This window comes from Sturnira hondurensis, unplaced genomic scaffold (genome assembly GCF_014824575.4).
Source record: "Sturnira hondurensis isolate 20B ecotype Veracruz unplaced genomic scaffold, ASM1482457v3 Scaffold0013299, whole genome shotgun sequence".
Taxonomy (NCBI): Eukaryota; Metazoa; Chordata; class Mammalia; order Chiroptera; family Phyllostomidae; genus Sturnira; species Sturnira hondurensis.
Genome location: NW_028085930.1, coordinates 3,719,954 through 3,737,676, shown reverse-complemented (window position 1 = coordinate 3,737,676; position 17,723 = coordinate 3,719,954). Strand labels below are relative to the sequence as shown.

General features: G+C 35.1%; 1 protein-coding gene across 2 annotated transcripts in view; it reads right to left on the bottom strand.

The window, feature by feature from the left end:
- Positions 1 to 17,723, bottom strand: part of STAG1 (STAG1 cohesin complex component) — a 400,795-nt gene that overhangs the window by 77,608 nt on the left and 305,464 nt on the right. For both annotated transcript variants that reach the window (XM_037061224.1, XM_037061225.1), the window contains exons 16-21: positions 15,539 to 15,642; positions 7,582 to 7,674; positions 7,386 to 7,475; positions 7,027 to 7,230; positions 3,979 to 4,049; positions 2,964 to 3,051 (exon numbers count right to left, since the gene is read on the bottom strand). In XM_037061224.1, the coding sequence (XP_036917119.1) occupies positions 2,964 to 3,051; positions 3,979 to 4,049; positions 7,027 to 7,230; positions 7,386 to 7,475; positions 7,582 to 7,674; positions 15,539 to 15,642 (650 nt within the window). The remainder of the gene's footprint in view (positions 1 to 2,963; positions 3,052 to 3,978; positions 4,050 to 7,026; positions 7,231 to 7,385; positions 7,476 to 7,581; positions 7,675 to 15,538; positions 15,643 to 17,723) is intronic.

The following is a 17,723-nucleotide window of genomic DNA, read 5'->3' as shown; positions in this document are numbered from 1 at the left end:
AGACATATTAAAAGATATTCAATGTAATTAATCATCAGAAGAATTTAAATTACAACCACATGAGATTCCATCTCCTATAAATTAGAATAGCTATTATCAAAAAGTCAACAAATAACATGCACTGGTGAGGATGCTGAGAAAAGGGAACCCTGGTGCACTGCTGGCGGGACTGCAAACTGGTGCAGCACCTAAGGAAAAGAGTATGGAGATTTCTCAAAAAACTGAAAACAGATATACCATAAAACCCAGCAATTCCACTTCTGGGTATTTATGCAAAGAAAATGAGAACAGTAATTTGAAAAGACATTATAATACCTGTATGTTCACTGCAGCATTATTTACAATAATGAAGATATGGAAGCAATCCAGGTATCCACTGATGGATGAACAGATAAAGAAGATATGGTATATATGTGTTTTGGGCAATTACGCAGTAATAAAATGAATGATATCTTGCTATTTGTGACAACATGAATGAATCTAGAGGGTATTATGCTAAGGGAAGTCAGGCAAAGAAAGACAAATACCATATGGTTTCACTTATATGTGGAATCAAAAAACAAAACAAACAAAAACAGACTCACAGACATGACCAAAGGGATGGTTACCAGAAGGGGAAAGGTGCAGGGAAATGGGTGAGAAGAGGAAGAGGGATATAGTCAATAATGTTGTGGTAAGTTTATATGGTGACAGATGATTTTTAGAATTAGTGGGGTAATCACATAACAAGGTTTAAAAAATATCAAGTCACTATATTGAACACCTGATATAAATATAATCAATGACCCTAGAGGGATAGCTCAGTTGGTTAGACATTCTTACTAATACACCAGGGTTGTGGGTTCAATTTTGGGCCAGGGCACATATAAGAATCAACTGATGAATGCATAAGCAAGTAGAATAACAAATTGACGCTTCTCTCTTTCCTCATTCCTCTCTCTCTAAAAATGGATCAATAAAAAAAGTTTACTAGGCCCTGGCTGGTGTAGCTCAGTGGATTGAGTGCCGGCCTGTGGACCAAAAGGTTGCCAGTTCGATTTCCAGTCAGGGCACACGCCTGGGTTGCCAGCCAGGTACCCAGTATGGGCCAATGTGAGAAGCAACCACACATTGATGTTTCTCTCCCTCTCTTTCTCCCTTCTCTCTAAAAATAAATAAATAAAATCTTTAAAAAACCTAACACACGTTCCTTTAAAAAAAAAGTTTAATACAGAGTATAATCAATGTAAGATCGCATGCTAAGTATACTTAAATTAAAAAAGTAAAAATGTATATAAGAAGTTAACAAAGTTAAAGGAAATGTGACATAAGTATGTTCTCTGATTTAAAGAAATTGAAATAAAATTGGGAAAACAATATATATGCAGTGAAAAATAATAGAAAGTTTAACCACAGATGACAAAACTATGAGACTGTCTCAAATCAGTTCTCAGACAATAAATGATCTTGTAGAAAATTAAAATATAAATTTAGATATAGTTATAACAACCAAAGGAAACAGATTTGTGCTATTTCTATTCTTCTCTTGAGGAAAATGAGAAAAACAAAAAAGGAACATCTTAACTCTATCATTCACTTTGAGGATATCAGTGCACTGTAATTACGCCACTAAAAAATATGACATGAAGAGACAATGGAAGTTGAAGAGTCAGCAATAAAATAAAAAACAAAACAAAACAATAATAGGGTCAAATATTTAGTCTCTTTCCACAAAACAAATAAAAATACCTAACATAATCAAGGATATTTGTTAGAGAGGTTATTTACAGTAAGTAAAAAAGAACAATGTTAAGCAACTTGAAAAAATTAATCATAGCAATAATGAAGCATTGTTTATAGATTAACTATTTTTTTCCATTCCAGAGAGAGAGGAAGAGAAAGAGAGAGACATCAACTGGTTGCCTCATGCATGCTCACTGATCAGGACCTGAACCCACAACACAGGCGTGAGTTCTGCTGACCAGGAATCGAACCTGCCACCTTTGTTTATACAACAACACTCCAACCAAATGAGCTACACCAGCTAGGGCTTCTGTGATTAACTTTATTTTTAAAATACTTATTTTACTTTACTGATTTTTAGAGAGAGGGAAAAGGAGGGAGAAAGTGGGAGAACACAGCAATTGTTTGCCTCTCTCATACCCCAAAATGAGCACCTGGCCTGCGACTCAGGCAAGTGCCCTAACTGGGAATCAAACTGGCAACCATTTGGTCTGCAGGTCGGTGCTCAATCCACTGAATGACACCAGTTAGGGCTGTGATTAACTTTTAATACAAAATAATTTTATCTATTGAAATTCTTATTGCTTTAGCATAATGAAGTGTCATCTAAGTATTCCATTTCACCCAAAGGGAATGGATTAGATCATCCTTAAATACTACCTGTACCTAACTATGGGGTTAGTATTTTGGTTTACATAAATGGATATCAACTGTGTACAAAATATATGTTAATTCTTAAAAGCAGGTTGTTGCTGTTAATTAACAGTAACATTTAATTGGTAATGCTTAATAATAAGAAGTCCTACAATCTAGCCAAAGTCCCCAAACTTACTTAACTGCTTACTTAACTTACTTAACAAAACTTAAGCAATACCCAAGGCTTCCTATAATCGATATTTAGAATAGAACCTGGAATATAGCCGTGATCAGAAATTTTCATTATACTAAATTAATCAAGTTTTGAAACTGCTACTATAGTAGTATTTTTCCTGAAAAATATTGTTTATCATACATTAAAATTTTAAGAATATTATAGCAAAGGTTTCCTATATTTTTCTGCTCAAACCTGAGATATAACATTATCAGTAACCTTTAATCAATATAGTGATAATTCTTAAAGGAAGTGGCTACATTAAAAAATTATCAACTACTTTCTGTGAAAGGCCTTTGATAACCCTGTATGATCTCAAGAAAGTTTAGATTTCTGAAATGAGAAAGAAGGAATATTAATAAGCTCCTACCTGTTCTGGCATAGCTCCATGTTCAATTCCCGTCTTCAATAATCTGTAGCAATTACCAAACAAATCCCATTTTGTGAGATCATGAGCACTAAAATAAATAGAAAGGTATTAACTTTATTCTAGAGTGAAGGAAAGTTTAAATTTGAGCTCAGTTTCAGTGATTAGAAAAGTAAAATAACTATTTTCTTGTAGAGCTGAAAAAGATTCATAAAAGAAACATTCAAGGGTTCATACTTAGGAAGGAAGAAAAGAAAAGCAGAATAAGAGGGGCAGAAAAAGGGACAGAGAGCTAAAACTGACATTAGGAATTCATTAAAAGAAATCAATAAAAAAACTTCACACATTTAAGTGAAGAGTACTACAATATAGTCAACCTAAGGTCATATTCCATTGATGGGTAACCTTTCTTTCTAGTATATTTTAAGATGCATTTAAGTAAATGCATTTTAAAATCCATTCACAATATGAAAATACAGTAGATAATTGGCTGTCAACTTTTATTTTCATACATCTAAGTATTTTTCTTGAAAAAAATTTGTTTCTCCATTAAATTACAAAATATACACTTGTATACATAAATAAAAGGGCTTAGATTTTAGACAATGCTTTGAAATAAGTATTTTCTTTTTGTCTTAATAAATATGTCTTAAGTATTCACCAATGTAATGGCTACACCTAAAAATTCTTTTGATAATAAAAGTTCTCTATTTTCTTTTCTTATGGAGAAAAGCATGTCTTACTATAAGGAACATGCAAATTGCCATTTGAAAGTGATATTTCCTTCAGCCTGGTGACCTTATTCAAATTCAACTGTCTACATAAACAAATAAGAACAATTCAGAAATAAAAGTTCACAGAAGTAACTTTCATGGTTTTCCCCAAAACATGATTTCTTCTTTATTAGGAGTTTTAAAGGTTATCAATTGAAAATTGTATCTATGAAACCCACATTATGACTGTTTTCTGTTAGCTAATTTATGTTAGTCACCGAATGTACTTTAAATAAAACACGTACTTGTGAAAAGAGGTTAACCGTTTTAATGTAGAAAGAACATTGTAAATATCATCATCATCAGCTTCTTCTCCCTATAAATAAAAGTAGACATCATTACCATAACTTCACTCATCCTCAAATTCACATGAAAGTATACTAGTACTTACTGCCTAAATAAAAATTGTTTTTATTATTATTTAAGTAGTACATATTCACTGTTATTAAATAACAAAGTAAAAATAAAGCAAAAAAAATTAAAACACCCATAATCCAAATACTGAGAAATAACAAAATTTTGCATTTTAAACAATGTCACAAACATGACTTTGTCTACTTTCTGATTAATATTTTAGGATAAATTCCTTGAAATTATTGTGTGAAAGAAAGGGTATGTATCAATGTTAAAAATTTAACAATTATGCTCTGGCTGGTGTAGCTCAGTGGATTGAGTACGGGCCTGCAAACCAAAGGATCGAGGTTCGATTCCCAGTCAGGGCACATGTCCGGGTTGCAGGCCAGTTCCCAGGAGGTGACATGCGAAAGGCAACCATACATTGATATTTCTCTCCCTCTCTCCTTCCCTTCCCTCTAAAGATAAATAAATAAAATATTTTTAAAAATTTAACAATTATTTCAAAGATTTTACTGATTGTCAGTTCTGTAGTTTCAAACAAATCACAGAGAAAAATCAAAACGGCTAAAAAATTTTTTTAAAGTTAAAACTGAAGTAGGGAAAAACCAATTACATGGATAATTACATAGCAGCCTGGACCTCAGATCATAGAAAGCTGTGAGGGTTCAAGACTGCCTTATATAGATTGGAAGGAGAGGACAGGATTTGAGAATCACAGAAATACTTTTTTTATTGTTTTTTTAAATATATTTTATTGATTATACAATTACAGTTGTTCTATTCCTCCCCCCTTCATTCCCCTCCACCCGCACCCTCCCTCCCCCACCATTCTCCCCCGCTTAGTTTATAACCACGTGTCTCAAGTTCTTTAGATTCTGTATTTCCCCCACTATTCTCACCCTCCCCCCTATTTTCTACCTACCATCTATGCTATTTTCTGTGCCTTCTCCCCACTTCTCCTCCTCCCACACCCCTGTTGCTAAGCCTCCATGTGTTCTTCATTTCTATGGTTCCACTCCTGATCTAGCTGTCCTCTTGGTTTGCTTTTGTTTTAGGTGTGGTTGGTAATAACTGTGTGTTTGCTGTCCTTTCACTGTTCATATTTTTCATCTTCTTTTTCTTAGATAAGTCCCTTTAGCATTTCATATAATAAGGGCTTAGTGATGATGAACTCCTTGAACTTGACCTTATCTGAGAAGCACTTTATCTGTCCTTCCATTCTAAATGAAAGCTTTGCTGGATAAAACAATCTTGGCTGTAGGTCTTTGGACTTCATGACTTGGAATACTTCTTTCCAGCCCCTTCTTGCCTGTAAGGTCTCTTTTGAGAAATCCACTGACAGTCTGATGGGTACTCCTTTGTAGGTGACTGTCCCCTTATCCCTTGCTGCTTCTAGGATTCTCTCCTTCATTTTGGTCTTGGCTAATGTAATTATGATGTGTCTTGGTGTGTTCCTTCTTGGGTCCAACTTCTTTGGCACTCTCTGAGCTTCCTGGATTTCCTGGAAGTCTATTTCCTTTGCCAGACTGGGGAAGTTCTCCTTTATTATTTGTTCAAATAAGTGTTCCACTCATGGCTGTTTCTTTCCCCCTTCTGGTACCCCTATAATTTGGATGTTGGAACGTTTAAAGATGTCCTGGAGGTTCCTAAGCCTCTCCTCATTTTTTTGAATTCTCATTTCTTCATTCCTTTCTTCATTCCTTCATTCCTTGTTCTTCCTTCTGGTCCATTCCATTGATTTGAGTCCCAGTTTCCTTTCCACCGCTACTGGTTTCCTGGATATCTCCCTTCATTTCAATTAGTTTAGCCTTCATATATTCCTCTAATTTGTGACTATAATCAACCAGTTCTGTGAGCATCCTGATAAACAGTGTCTTGAATTGTGCTTCTGAGAGGCTAGCAATTTCTCGGTTGCTGAGAGTTATTGGCTCTGGGACTTTGAGTTCTTCTTGCGCCATCTTTTGGGCTGTTTGTGCCTGTTAAGTAGCAGGATCGGAGCCCTAAGGTTTTCACCAGAGCAGGGCAACTAAGTCGCTGGGTTGTGATGTTGTATGTGGGGGCGGGGTCAAAGAGGAACTATGGCGTCCCGTCTGCTGCCTGCCGCAGCCACCACAGTCACCAGGCCCACGCGTTTTATTCCACTGCACTCGAGTGTGCTACCGCCGTCAGCCCTCCACCACTGGGTTCGCCCCCTGGGGCCTGCGCGGTCCGTCTCATTGTGCGTGAATGTGCGACCACGTCAGTCTGCCCCACACCCCAACTGGTTCCGGGCTGCCTGCTTGCCTAAGTCGGGGGATCTGTTCTGCCCGACCCTGCTCCACTGCTGGCTCCATCCCTCTTACCGTCCCGTTGAACGGTTCGCAGTTGTCGGACTTCTGTATAATTCAATTTTCTGGTCTTTGGGTGTGTCTTTGTTCTCCAAACCTCTGTTGTATTCAAACTTGGCTGTGGGAGAAGGCACAGTGTTTCCACCTATGCCTCCATCTTGGCGGAAGTCCGAGAATCACAGAAATAATTACAAAAATAACCAGTTGGGGATGCCTGTTGCTTTCCTGGGCATGCCAATGATAACCAGCCATCCCTTATAAACACACAATTTTTACATGCTTTTCATTAGTACACACTAATTTAGTAAATTAAAATATAAATTAGGTTCCAGAAATTAAAAATTTCAAAACGGTTAATTAAATTATTAAAAAATAAAAATAAAATCTAGCTTGTATGAAACACATCTTTTAAATAAAAACAAAGTAAACCCAAGGTTGACCTTTAAAGAATAAACAACTACAATAACGCTGCTAAGTTCTGAAACGTTCAGAGAATTCTACCAAATTTTATTTTAAAATGGAAATAATTTACATACTCAGCTACCTTGAATAATTATTAGCTACAATTATATTATTAAAGTTAATTATTACATTAACTTTAAAACCTACCTCTTGCAATAGATCTTCCACAGAATGATTGAATCGATCTACGAATTCATCAATTAGCTGGCTTCGAGCTATGTCAACTCTGTTCTGGATGGTATACTCTTCACTGCACAGGATGCTATAGGTCTTACTGCAGGCTTCTAGAACATCTGATTCTACATGTTTCTCCACAACAAACTTAATCTGTTTCAATAGAGCATCCAGATGCTGAGGAGAAAATAAGAAAAACTATGATATTTAGATTAATAACAAAAACAAAAATAAGCATCTGTCAAAAAACAAATAAGCCTAAATGTTCATACAAAATTAAAATAATCTAGGTAATAAAACAATAGCGGCATTTCAATTTCATGGTGTCTTACCTTTTCCATTCTACCTGTGCTATAAATTTCTAAATCAAAATACTGTGGGATTTGTAGCAGGTTTGCTACCTTCTCTGCATCTGCAGAATACTAGAAAGAGAAGAAAGAAAAAAAGAAAAGACGTAACTACTTTATAGAATAGTGTAATAAGCAAACTCAGGGATATATTATTATGAAAATATAAATAAAACTGTACCTTTGATAACAACATAGGAAGTGTAATAATAAAATGCTCAGTCAATTTGTTTCTATCATCTATTTGAGTTTTTCTTTCTTTGGCAGTCAGCACCTAGAAATTTAAATGGGCAAAGAATAAGAGTGTTATGAACTAATTTATAAATCTAGAATATTACACAGAATGATGAAGTACTGATAGATAATATAAAATTTTAAGAGGAGCTTAAAAAACTATTTACCAAAATAAAGACATCTAGTTTTATACAAATTTCTAGTTAACATGCATGGACTACTACTTAGTTACTTACTTAAGAATCATTCAAATTTAGATAAATTAACACTTATTAAAATAAAAGCAAAAATGAGCATTTCTATTAAACTACAGTTATAAACAGAATATTGGAACCAAAGGGCAAATAAGTTTTGTAGAGTTTTAATCTCAATATAAGTGATCTCTCTTATGTTAAACACACTTTTCTAAAAATACTTAGGAATTAATGTTTTTAAAAATACAACCAGGCAATACATTTTCATTTATTTTTAGAGCATATACTAGCAATATCCCTGGAATCTTTTACATTTGGTTCTCCTTGTAACAAAGCTCACAAATATATTATACAATAATTAAGACAGAGGGGTATAACTTGTGGTCACTGAACAAATTCAAGCTGATGATATCCATCATTTTAGTCTCTATTCAACTAGTTAAATCATAGGTAGTTCTAAAAATAAAATGTTAAAATGCAAGCTTAGCTGAGATAATAATTTCTTCAAAGTATTCTGCATTTTGTTATTATCGTGAAGGGGTTTACCATTATGATGTTGAATGATTTTATAAACCACAAATATTCCAACATAAATTGCCACGTTATAAATGTAAACCCCAAGGTTTGAGAATATGTGAAAGAGATAATAAGGCCTTCTGGTTTTTCAACTTCTTATACCAATAAAATAATCACTTTGGAATAATCTGCCAAGTATTATGTTTAGTCCTATATGAAACAAAAGGATTACATACAAAGTAGAATACATGTCTAGGAATATATTCAGGATATTGAGGAGTCTTAAAAGTTATGTGACAATACATGAAAGATCTAAGGATGCTGATTTCAGAAAGATAGCTACCTTTCAACAAATGATCATTAGGTCAGGAATTCACTCAATCTTCACAATATCTCTGATGCCATAGCAGAAAGAGCATAAAGCCTATGAAGAAGGAATTTGCTGATATCTAACAAAATTGTACATATATTGTTCTTTTGACCAGGTGATCCCACTTCTATCCATCTCCTAACACCAACACACCTGGTACAATTATAAAATGATACAAAATTATTCACTACAAATTATTTTTAATAGCAAAAGATTGGCAACAACACAAAAGACTCTCAACAGTGTATCCACACAATGGATACTCCACAGCCAGAAGAGGCTGAAGACCTACAAATAAAATTAATAAAGTGGTATCCAGGATATATTATTAAATGAAAAAAATAAGTTAATAATGTATAAAGAGTGCTATCTTTTGTACAATTCAGAGGGAGGGGGGTCAAGAATAAGAATACAGTATCTATATTCGTGCTTGCGATTATCTACATCTGCAAACTGACAGACTGAAACAAATAAAAACATTATTGGCAAAAATGAGGTATATATTAGAAAGACTTGTCTGAATATGTATTTTCACATGGTTTTGACTTTTTAACTATATGTTCTACAAATTGTCCCAAAAAATGAAAAAAAAACAAAATCAAGAAGACAAAAGTCCTGCTATGCTAAATTTTATCAGAAATATCAATATGAATGTTGATAAATGTTTTTATAGTTGATAAACTATTTTGTACCTACTGATTTGTACTTCTTAATCCCTGCACCTTTTACCCCATTCTCCACCTTCTCCTTTCCAACTGATAACCCTCCAAATGCTTTCCATATCTATGATTCTGTTTCTGTTCAACTTGTTTGCTTAGTTTGTTTCTTAGATTAAACTGTTGATATTTACTTTTTGCCATTTTAATGTTCAAAGTTTTTATCTTCTTTTTCTTAAATAAGTCCCTTTAACATGCCATATAATAATGGCTTGGTGATGATGAACTCCTTTAGTTTTACCTTGTCTGAGAAGCACTTTATCTGCCCTTCAATTCTTTTTTTTTTTTTTAATTTATCTTCAGAGAGGAAGGAGAGAGGGAGAGAAATATCAATGTATGGTTGCCTTTCATGCGTCCCCTGCTGGGAGTTGGCCTGCAGGGAACCAGCCTGCAACCCAGGCATGTGCCCTGGCTGGGAATCGAACCGCGATCCTCTGGTTCGCAGGCCCGCGCTCAATCCACTGAGCTACACCAGCCAGGGCCCCTTCAATTCTGAATGTAGCTTTGTTAGATAGAGTAATCTAGACTGTAGGCCCGCGCTTTTCAATACTTTGAATACTTCTTGCCAGTCCCTTCTAGCCTGCCAAATTTCTTTTGAGAAATCAGCTGGCAGTTTTATGGGAACTCCCCTGTAGGTAACTAAATGCTTTTTTTTTCTTGCTGCTTTTAAGATTGTTTCCTTATTTTTATCCTTTGACATATTAATTATGATGCGTGTTGGTGTGGTTCTCTTTGAGTCCATTTTGTTTTGGACTCTGTGATTCCTGGACCTGTATATATATTTCCTTCACCAAGTTAGGGAAGGTTTCTTTCATCATTTTTTCAAATAAGTTTTCAATTTCTTGCTCTTTCTCTTCTCCATCTGGCACTGCTATGATTCAAAGTTGAACCTCTTGAAGTTGTCCTAGAGGCTCCATAGCCTATTGACTTAAAGAAAAAATTTTTTTCTTCTTGCTGTTCTGATTGGTTGTTTTTTTTTCCCCTTTATGTTCCAAATAATTGATTAAATTCTTGGTTTCACCCACTCTACTATTGGTTCTCTGTAAATTTTTCTTTATTTCATTTAGTGTAACCTTCATTTCTGCCTGGGTCTTTTTTTATGCTGTTAAAGTACCCAATGAGTTCTTGGAGCATCTTGATAACCAGTGTTTTTGACTTCTGCATCTGGTAGGTTGCTTGCCTCCATTTCGTTTAGCCCTTTTTCTGGAGTTTTGTTCTGTTCCAGCATTTGAGCCATATTTCTTTGTCTCTTCATATTGGCAACCACCCTATGTTTGTTTCTAAGGATTAGGTACAGCTGCTTTGACTGCCTTAAAGGCATGGCCTATTGTAGAAAAGCAAACTACTAAGTTGGATGGGGCGGAGCCTTAGGTAATTGCAAGGGCAGGGCAACCCCGTGAACCAAGTTGATGGAGTCTCCGATATGGTGTTACCACTGTGTGTCTCTGTGTAGGGGAGGGCTCAGAAAGGAGACAATGCCACTGCCTGTCCTCTGGAGTTCTGTCAGGGAGGAAGTTCTCCCTGGCCTTCCCCCTGATGTCAGACACTGCAGTTTCTCCTCATATGCTACTGGTGCCCTTCCAGCTGCTGTCCCAGTGCTGAAGCCCAGAGGGAGTGAGTCTGCATTAAGTCCTAAGTCCTTTGAGGGCCCTTTAGGAGAAGACTCCTGAGAATCGTGCATTTTCTTCCACTGCCCCAACCCCCACGGGTTTTACAGACAGAAGTTGTAGAGACTTATCTTCCTGGTACTGGAATCCTGGGCTGGGTGGTTTTGGGCAAGGCTGGGATCCCTTGCTCTCCAGGTATCCCTCCTGTTTTTATCTACCACACATGTGCGTAGGATCACGGTTTCCTGTCTGTGCATCTCTGCCCCTGCTACCTGTCTGGATGAATGTGTCTTCTTTAATTCCTTGGTTGTGGGACTTCCATACAGCTCAATTTTGTGACCATTCTGGGTGATATCTGTTTTGTAGTCTACATGTAATTTTTCCTGTGGTTGTGCAAGGAGGCGAGACATATTTACCTAGGCCTCCGTCTTGGACACCCCCTATGATCTAAACAATTTCTTAGTACCATTGCATACCCACTCCATAGTGTTCTTTCTTTCTTTAAAACCCCCCACCCAAGGACATTTTTTCATTGCTTTTAGAGAGAGGAAAGGAGAAAAAGAGGTGGGGGGAGAGTGTGTCAGACAAACATTGATATGAGAACCATCGATTGGTTGTCGTCTGGTATATGTCACAACTGAGGACTGAATCCGCAACCTGGGTATGTACCCTGATGGGGAATCAAACCTACAACTTTTTGGTATATGAGACAAGATGCTCCAACCAACAGAGACAACACTGGCCAGAGCTCCACAGCTTCGTTAATCTCCATTTTTTTGACTCTTTTCTATAGCTGTATTCATACTTAACATAATTTTTGAAATGGTTTAGTTTATGTCAGCCATTTTGCTACAGTCATCTGTATCTCTCATGTCTTTTTGTATTTGTTCCTTCCTCCCTGCTTCCTTTGGGGCTAAAACCTTTTTATCGTACTATCTTTAACTTCTCTTTTGATTCTCTTTCCTGTTAGGTATAAGTGGTTGCTTTAGAGATAACATATACTTTTTTTGACTTATTACAATCAACTCCAAGTTAATATTGTAAAAAATATAGCAAAAAACAGCAATTTTGTTCCAATAGTTTCATTTCCTTTACCCTGTTTTGTGGTATTCTTTTCACATTCATCATGTATCTATATATCACATAATCATAATACTACAGTGGTATAATCATTGCTTTAAATAATCTCAAATTCCTTTAAAGAAATTAAGAAAAAAGAAAGAAAAATATATAATATACATTGCTTTTTACATGTACCACATAATATTTACTATTTCTGGTATTCTTCATTCCTTCCTGTTGATTGAAGTTACCATTTGTTACTCTTTAGAGCATGGAGGATTTCTTTTAGTATTTCTTCTATGGCGGATCTTTTAGCAACATGTCTCTCATTCTTTGTTTACCTGGAAATGTTTGTATTTTGCCTTCATATTTGAAAGGTAATTTTACGGGACTTAAAATTCTTGGCTGGCAATTTTATTGTCCTTTAGTGAATATGCCATTCTGTGTATTCTGGAAATACACAGAATACACAGAAATACTGGAAATACTCTATCATTTCTGAAAAGAACTCAACTGCTAATCCTACTGTTGTTGCCCTCTTTACTTGAGTTTTCTATTGTAGCCTTCAAGTTTTGGCTTTGGCTTTCAACAGTGTGACTAATCTGTGTCTACAGGTAGAATCTTTTGTTTCTATCCTATTAGTTTTGTTAAGCTTTTTGAATTTGTGGATTAAAGTTTCCCATCAAATTTGTGAAATTTTTAGCAATTACTTCTTCAAATGTTTTTGCTTACTATATCTTTGTCTCACTCCTTTCTTTGTGAGACTCTATTATATAAATCTGGTGCACTTACGTTGTTTCACACATTTCTGAGGCTCTTTTCATTTATGTTCAATCATTTTTCCCCTCTGATTTTTAGAATGGACAGTTTCTATTAATCTACTTTCATGTTCACTGTTTCTTTGTTACCTCATTTCAAATGTCTTTTAAGCCTAAGTAATGAATTTTAAACTTGTGTTTTTACTTTTCAACTTTAGAACTTCCATATGAATTTTCATTACTGAGATCCCTTATTTTGGGGGAGTTCATTTTTTCCTGTAATTCTTTTAACATGTTTTCCTTTGATTATTTGAACATATTTATTTAAAAAAGGCTCTGATATCTTTGCTAAATCTAACAGGTGGACCTACCAAGGAGCCATTTCTATTGTCTGCTTTCCCTGCTGAGTATGGTCATCTTTCACTGTTTCTTTGTATGGCTATAATTTTCTGAAAAGGTTGACATATCTAAATAATATATTAAATACAAAATTTAACTTAGTTTTTAATGTTTAATTAAAAAAATAAGCGACCTTTAGCCCTGGCTGGTGTAGCTCAGTGGATTGAGCGTGGGCCTGCGAACCAGATGATCGCAGTTTGACTGCCAGTCAGGGCACATGCCTGGGTTGCTGGCCAGTTCAGTTCCTGGCAGGGGACACACCAGAAGCAACCATACATTGATATTTCTCTCCCTCTCTCCTTCCCTTCCCCTCTAAAGATAAATAAATAAAATCTAAAAAAAAATAAAAAATAAGCAACCTTTAACTTAAACTGTGTAATCAGTGTCTGTCATGATGTGTGGCTTCTGCTTGCAGTTTTCTTAATGCTTTTGATACTGTCTTCCCAGGGCTCCCCTCTGTTTTTCAACAGATTATTGGTTAATGTTTTGGGCAGAGGTTGTGCTCAAGTATTCCAAATTTATAAGTCTGATTTGTTTGAGGGCTAGAGAACATATTCAAAGTCTGGCAAATTCTTAAGTTTGGCTTGACTTACTTTTTTAAAAAAAGTATTTATTTTTAGAAAGAGGGGAAAAGAGGGAGAAATAGAGGAAAAGAAATACCAACGTGGGAGGGAAACATCACAGTGATTAGCTGTCTCTTACCTGCCCCCAACTGGGGACACAGCCAGTAACCCAGGCTTGTGCCCTGACCAAAAATGAAACCTGCAACCCCATGGTCCACAGGCTGGTGCTCAATCCACTGAGCCAAATCACCTACGGTGGCTTGACTGATTTTCTGTCAGGTTCTCTCAGGTTTCCCATTCAGCCAAGGTTGTGTGGAGAGCTTAGCCAATCCTTTCATGGATTTCCATTTCCAGGACTTTTTAGTTAGATTCTTGGCTGGTCCATTGTTCTTACCAACTGGGACCATAACCTCTGAATATCACAGATACAGATCTTCCTGAGTCGTTTCTACTGAATTTCCCATTTCTAGTTGAAAAGGGGACTTTTACCACTTGTCCCTTAGTGGGTCTACCCTCTTTATCAGAGAAGCTATTGCTTTTTGTAGACAGTACCATTCTGGTAAAACTATAGATCTCACTGATCAAACTTCTGGGGTCCATGTACACTGTAACCCCATGTAAGAAAACTGTATTTCTGCTGGTTTATCAGAATTTTTAGCAGTTTTTTAAAAAAAATGTTATCAATTAAAAAAATCTTTGGTAAATTTTCAGAGCCTTGATATAATTTTTATTTTAAACAAAATTTCCAATTTTATACTAGCATTTTTTTGCAGAGAAATTGCCTACCTCTTCATATCACCAGAAATAATCTTCCCATCTGTGATTATCTCAATTCATCAATAATACCAATAACATCTGCATTATTAGCCTCCATATAACAGATGAGGAAATAAAAGCACACAAAAATAATCAACTATCTGAAGATTATACACAGTTATATAGCTAAATCCAAGAGCTTGCCAACTAGGTAGTTTGCTTTTACAGTCTTTCTGTACTTGTAACAGGTAAGAATGTGAAAATTCTTTAAATTTTAGGTCACCTGAGGACATTTATTTTATTGCTTCTAGAGAGGATGGGAGAGAGGACATGAGAGACAGAACCATCAGTGCAAGAGAGAAGCATTGATTTCTGCCTTCTGTATGTGCCTATACGAAGAATTGTACATGCCCAAACCAGGAAGAAAACCCACAACCTAGGTATGTGCCCTGACTGGGAATCAATCCCCACAACCTTTTCGTTATGGGACAATGCTCCAACCAATTGAGCCACATGGACCAGGGCTTAAAAATGTTAAAATTCTTTTAAAAAAATTATTTATTTACTTTTTAGAGGTGGGAAAGGAGGGAGAAAGAGAGGGAGAGAAATATCAATGTGTGGTTGCCTCTTATGCACCCCCTACTGGGGACCTGGCCAGCAACCCAGGCATGTGCCCTAGACTGGCCAGCACTCAACTACTGAGTCACACCAGCCAGATTAATGAAAAAATTCTTAAAAGTATTAGAACTGAAGCAAGTGTAGGTGGTATAGGAGCATGGAAGAAAAGAACCTATTCTTGGAACCCGAGTACAGCAGACAATATAAAGATGAAGTACCACACCATGTATCATTCACAAAAATATCAAGTTTTTAGGAATACATATACCAGTAAAATTTTCAAATATTTAAGACAGGTAATGAAATTAAAACCCTTTTTGTAGATTTATCACTAATATAACTTACTCTCTTGCCAGTGCCCCTTCCCACAGGAGGATGTGCCTCAGCAGCTTGACGAATTGTACAAACCATCAGCTCTATTAGAGCACTCTCTTGACGGTCAGACATTGCTAAGGTAAAACAAAACACATCAGCATGAGATTAAAAAAATACATTAATGAATACAACTCTAAAAAATTGTAAATATATTCTATTACTGATTATTTCATATACTGAAGATCTATACCTTGTTCTTTGTTAAAGAAGTAGTATGTGCTTGTCATACAAGCAATATATATACAAAGTAAAGAAAAAGATGAACTCTAGTTTGTTCTAATACCATGCTTCTGAGTTAAGCAAAATTTTACTGTACTTCCTTCTATATCATTTGAAAGATCACATAATAAGATATCCTTTTTTTAAAGTTAGTAATAGATTTTGAATATCTTTCAAGTCACTGCATACTTATAATTATCTTACGTAACTATCATTAAATAATTTGTTCCACAATTTAGTCAACCTACTAATGTTCAAATTGTTTCCAAATTTTGTCATTATAAACAATACAGCAATAAATACCTTTAATACAGATATTTATGTAATTGATATTTTTATTTCTGCAGAATACATTCCCAAGAGAAGAGAAATGGGCCAAAGGTTATATTCTCAACACTGACAAAGGTTTTTTATTGCAATTATTCTTTCAACTGCAATGATGAAAACATCTGGTTTCTCAGATTCTTGCCAGCACTGAATGTTATAAATCCATTTAATTTTTGCCAATTCAATGACTGAAAAAGGGTACTTTATTGTTATTTTGCTCCTTCTTATCTACTAATTAGTGGAGTGTATTTTCTTATTCATTGATTTTAAATTTTTCTGAGATTTTCCTATACTTATTCTTTGCCCATTTTTCTAATGTTATTCACCTTGCTTATTTATGAACTGTTGAATATTAGGAATAGTAACTTTGTCTTTCGAATGAGGCAAACTTCTTCTCCCAGTTTGTCCTTTTTGTTGATAGTCTTTACGGTATCTTTTGTGAGAAAGAGAGTTAACTTTTACAAAGTCACGCCTGCATCAATTTACTTAACAGATTCTGGGTTTCTTTTTCTACTTTCCAGTTTTACTGAGATATAATTGACACAATGCCACTGTATAAGCTTAAGTTGTACAGTACAATAATTTAACTTATATATTATGAAATGATTACCACAATAAGTTTAGTTAACATCTATAATCTCATATAGATACAAAAAGATTTCTAAATTTCTTGTATTGTTTTCAAAGGTCTCCTTGTTCTCAAGATTATAGAAATATATTTTCTTCTTCATTGACTTCTCTCTTTCTCATTCCCCACTGTCTTTCGCTTGCTTGTAAACATTTAGTCTGGAATTTATTTCTGCCGATAGTATGAAGTATGGGCCTGTTTATTCCCACCAATGAAGAGCCAATTACGCCTCCAACATTGTTAAATAAACCAGCTTTCCCCGCTGAATTTAAAAGTCACTTTTTAATATGTTTTAGGCTCTTGTATATACTTCAGATCTATATCTGGATTCTTTCTTTAGTTTCACTAATTAATTTCTATTACAATGCCATACTGTTTTAATTATAGCAGCTTTATAGTTATAATATGCCTTAATATGCAATTCCTTTAACCTAATTTGAATATTTAGTGGAACAAGTTTCCCTCATCTACTCCATTTTCTAAAAATTTTCTAATGCTAATGGCAAATGATTAATGATTAATCATTAATGATTAATGGCAAATGATTTATTAAGTATTTTCTATGTATAAAGGACTGTTATAAGCAATGCATTAACTTTTTTATCTTTAAAATAATTCCAAGAGATAGAAACTAACATTCTCACACTCCATAGATGGGGAAAATAAGCCACACAGAGAAGGTAAGTAACTTTTCAAAGCATTCGGTAATAGAGCCATTTATGAACCCACGTAGCTCTGACTCCAGCGTTTGTGTTCTTAAGCACTATGGAACACTGCCTTTTTTACATAAGCTTAAAATTCTATCAATACATAGAATTTAAAATCATTTTGCTTACTTCTTCCTCTTTACCTCACAGAACTCTCTTTAAACCCTCTGGAATTCAGACTGGTATTTTACACATTATACTGAGAATAACTGACATTTATATAATCTTTCTAGCCAGAAACATGGTAAAACATATGGTTTTCCTCACATTGATT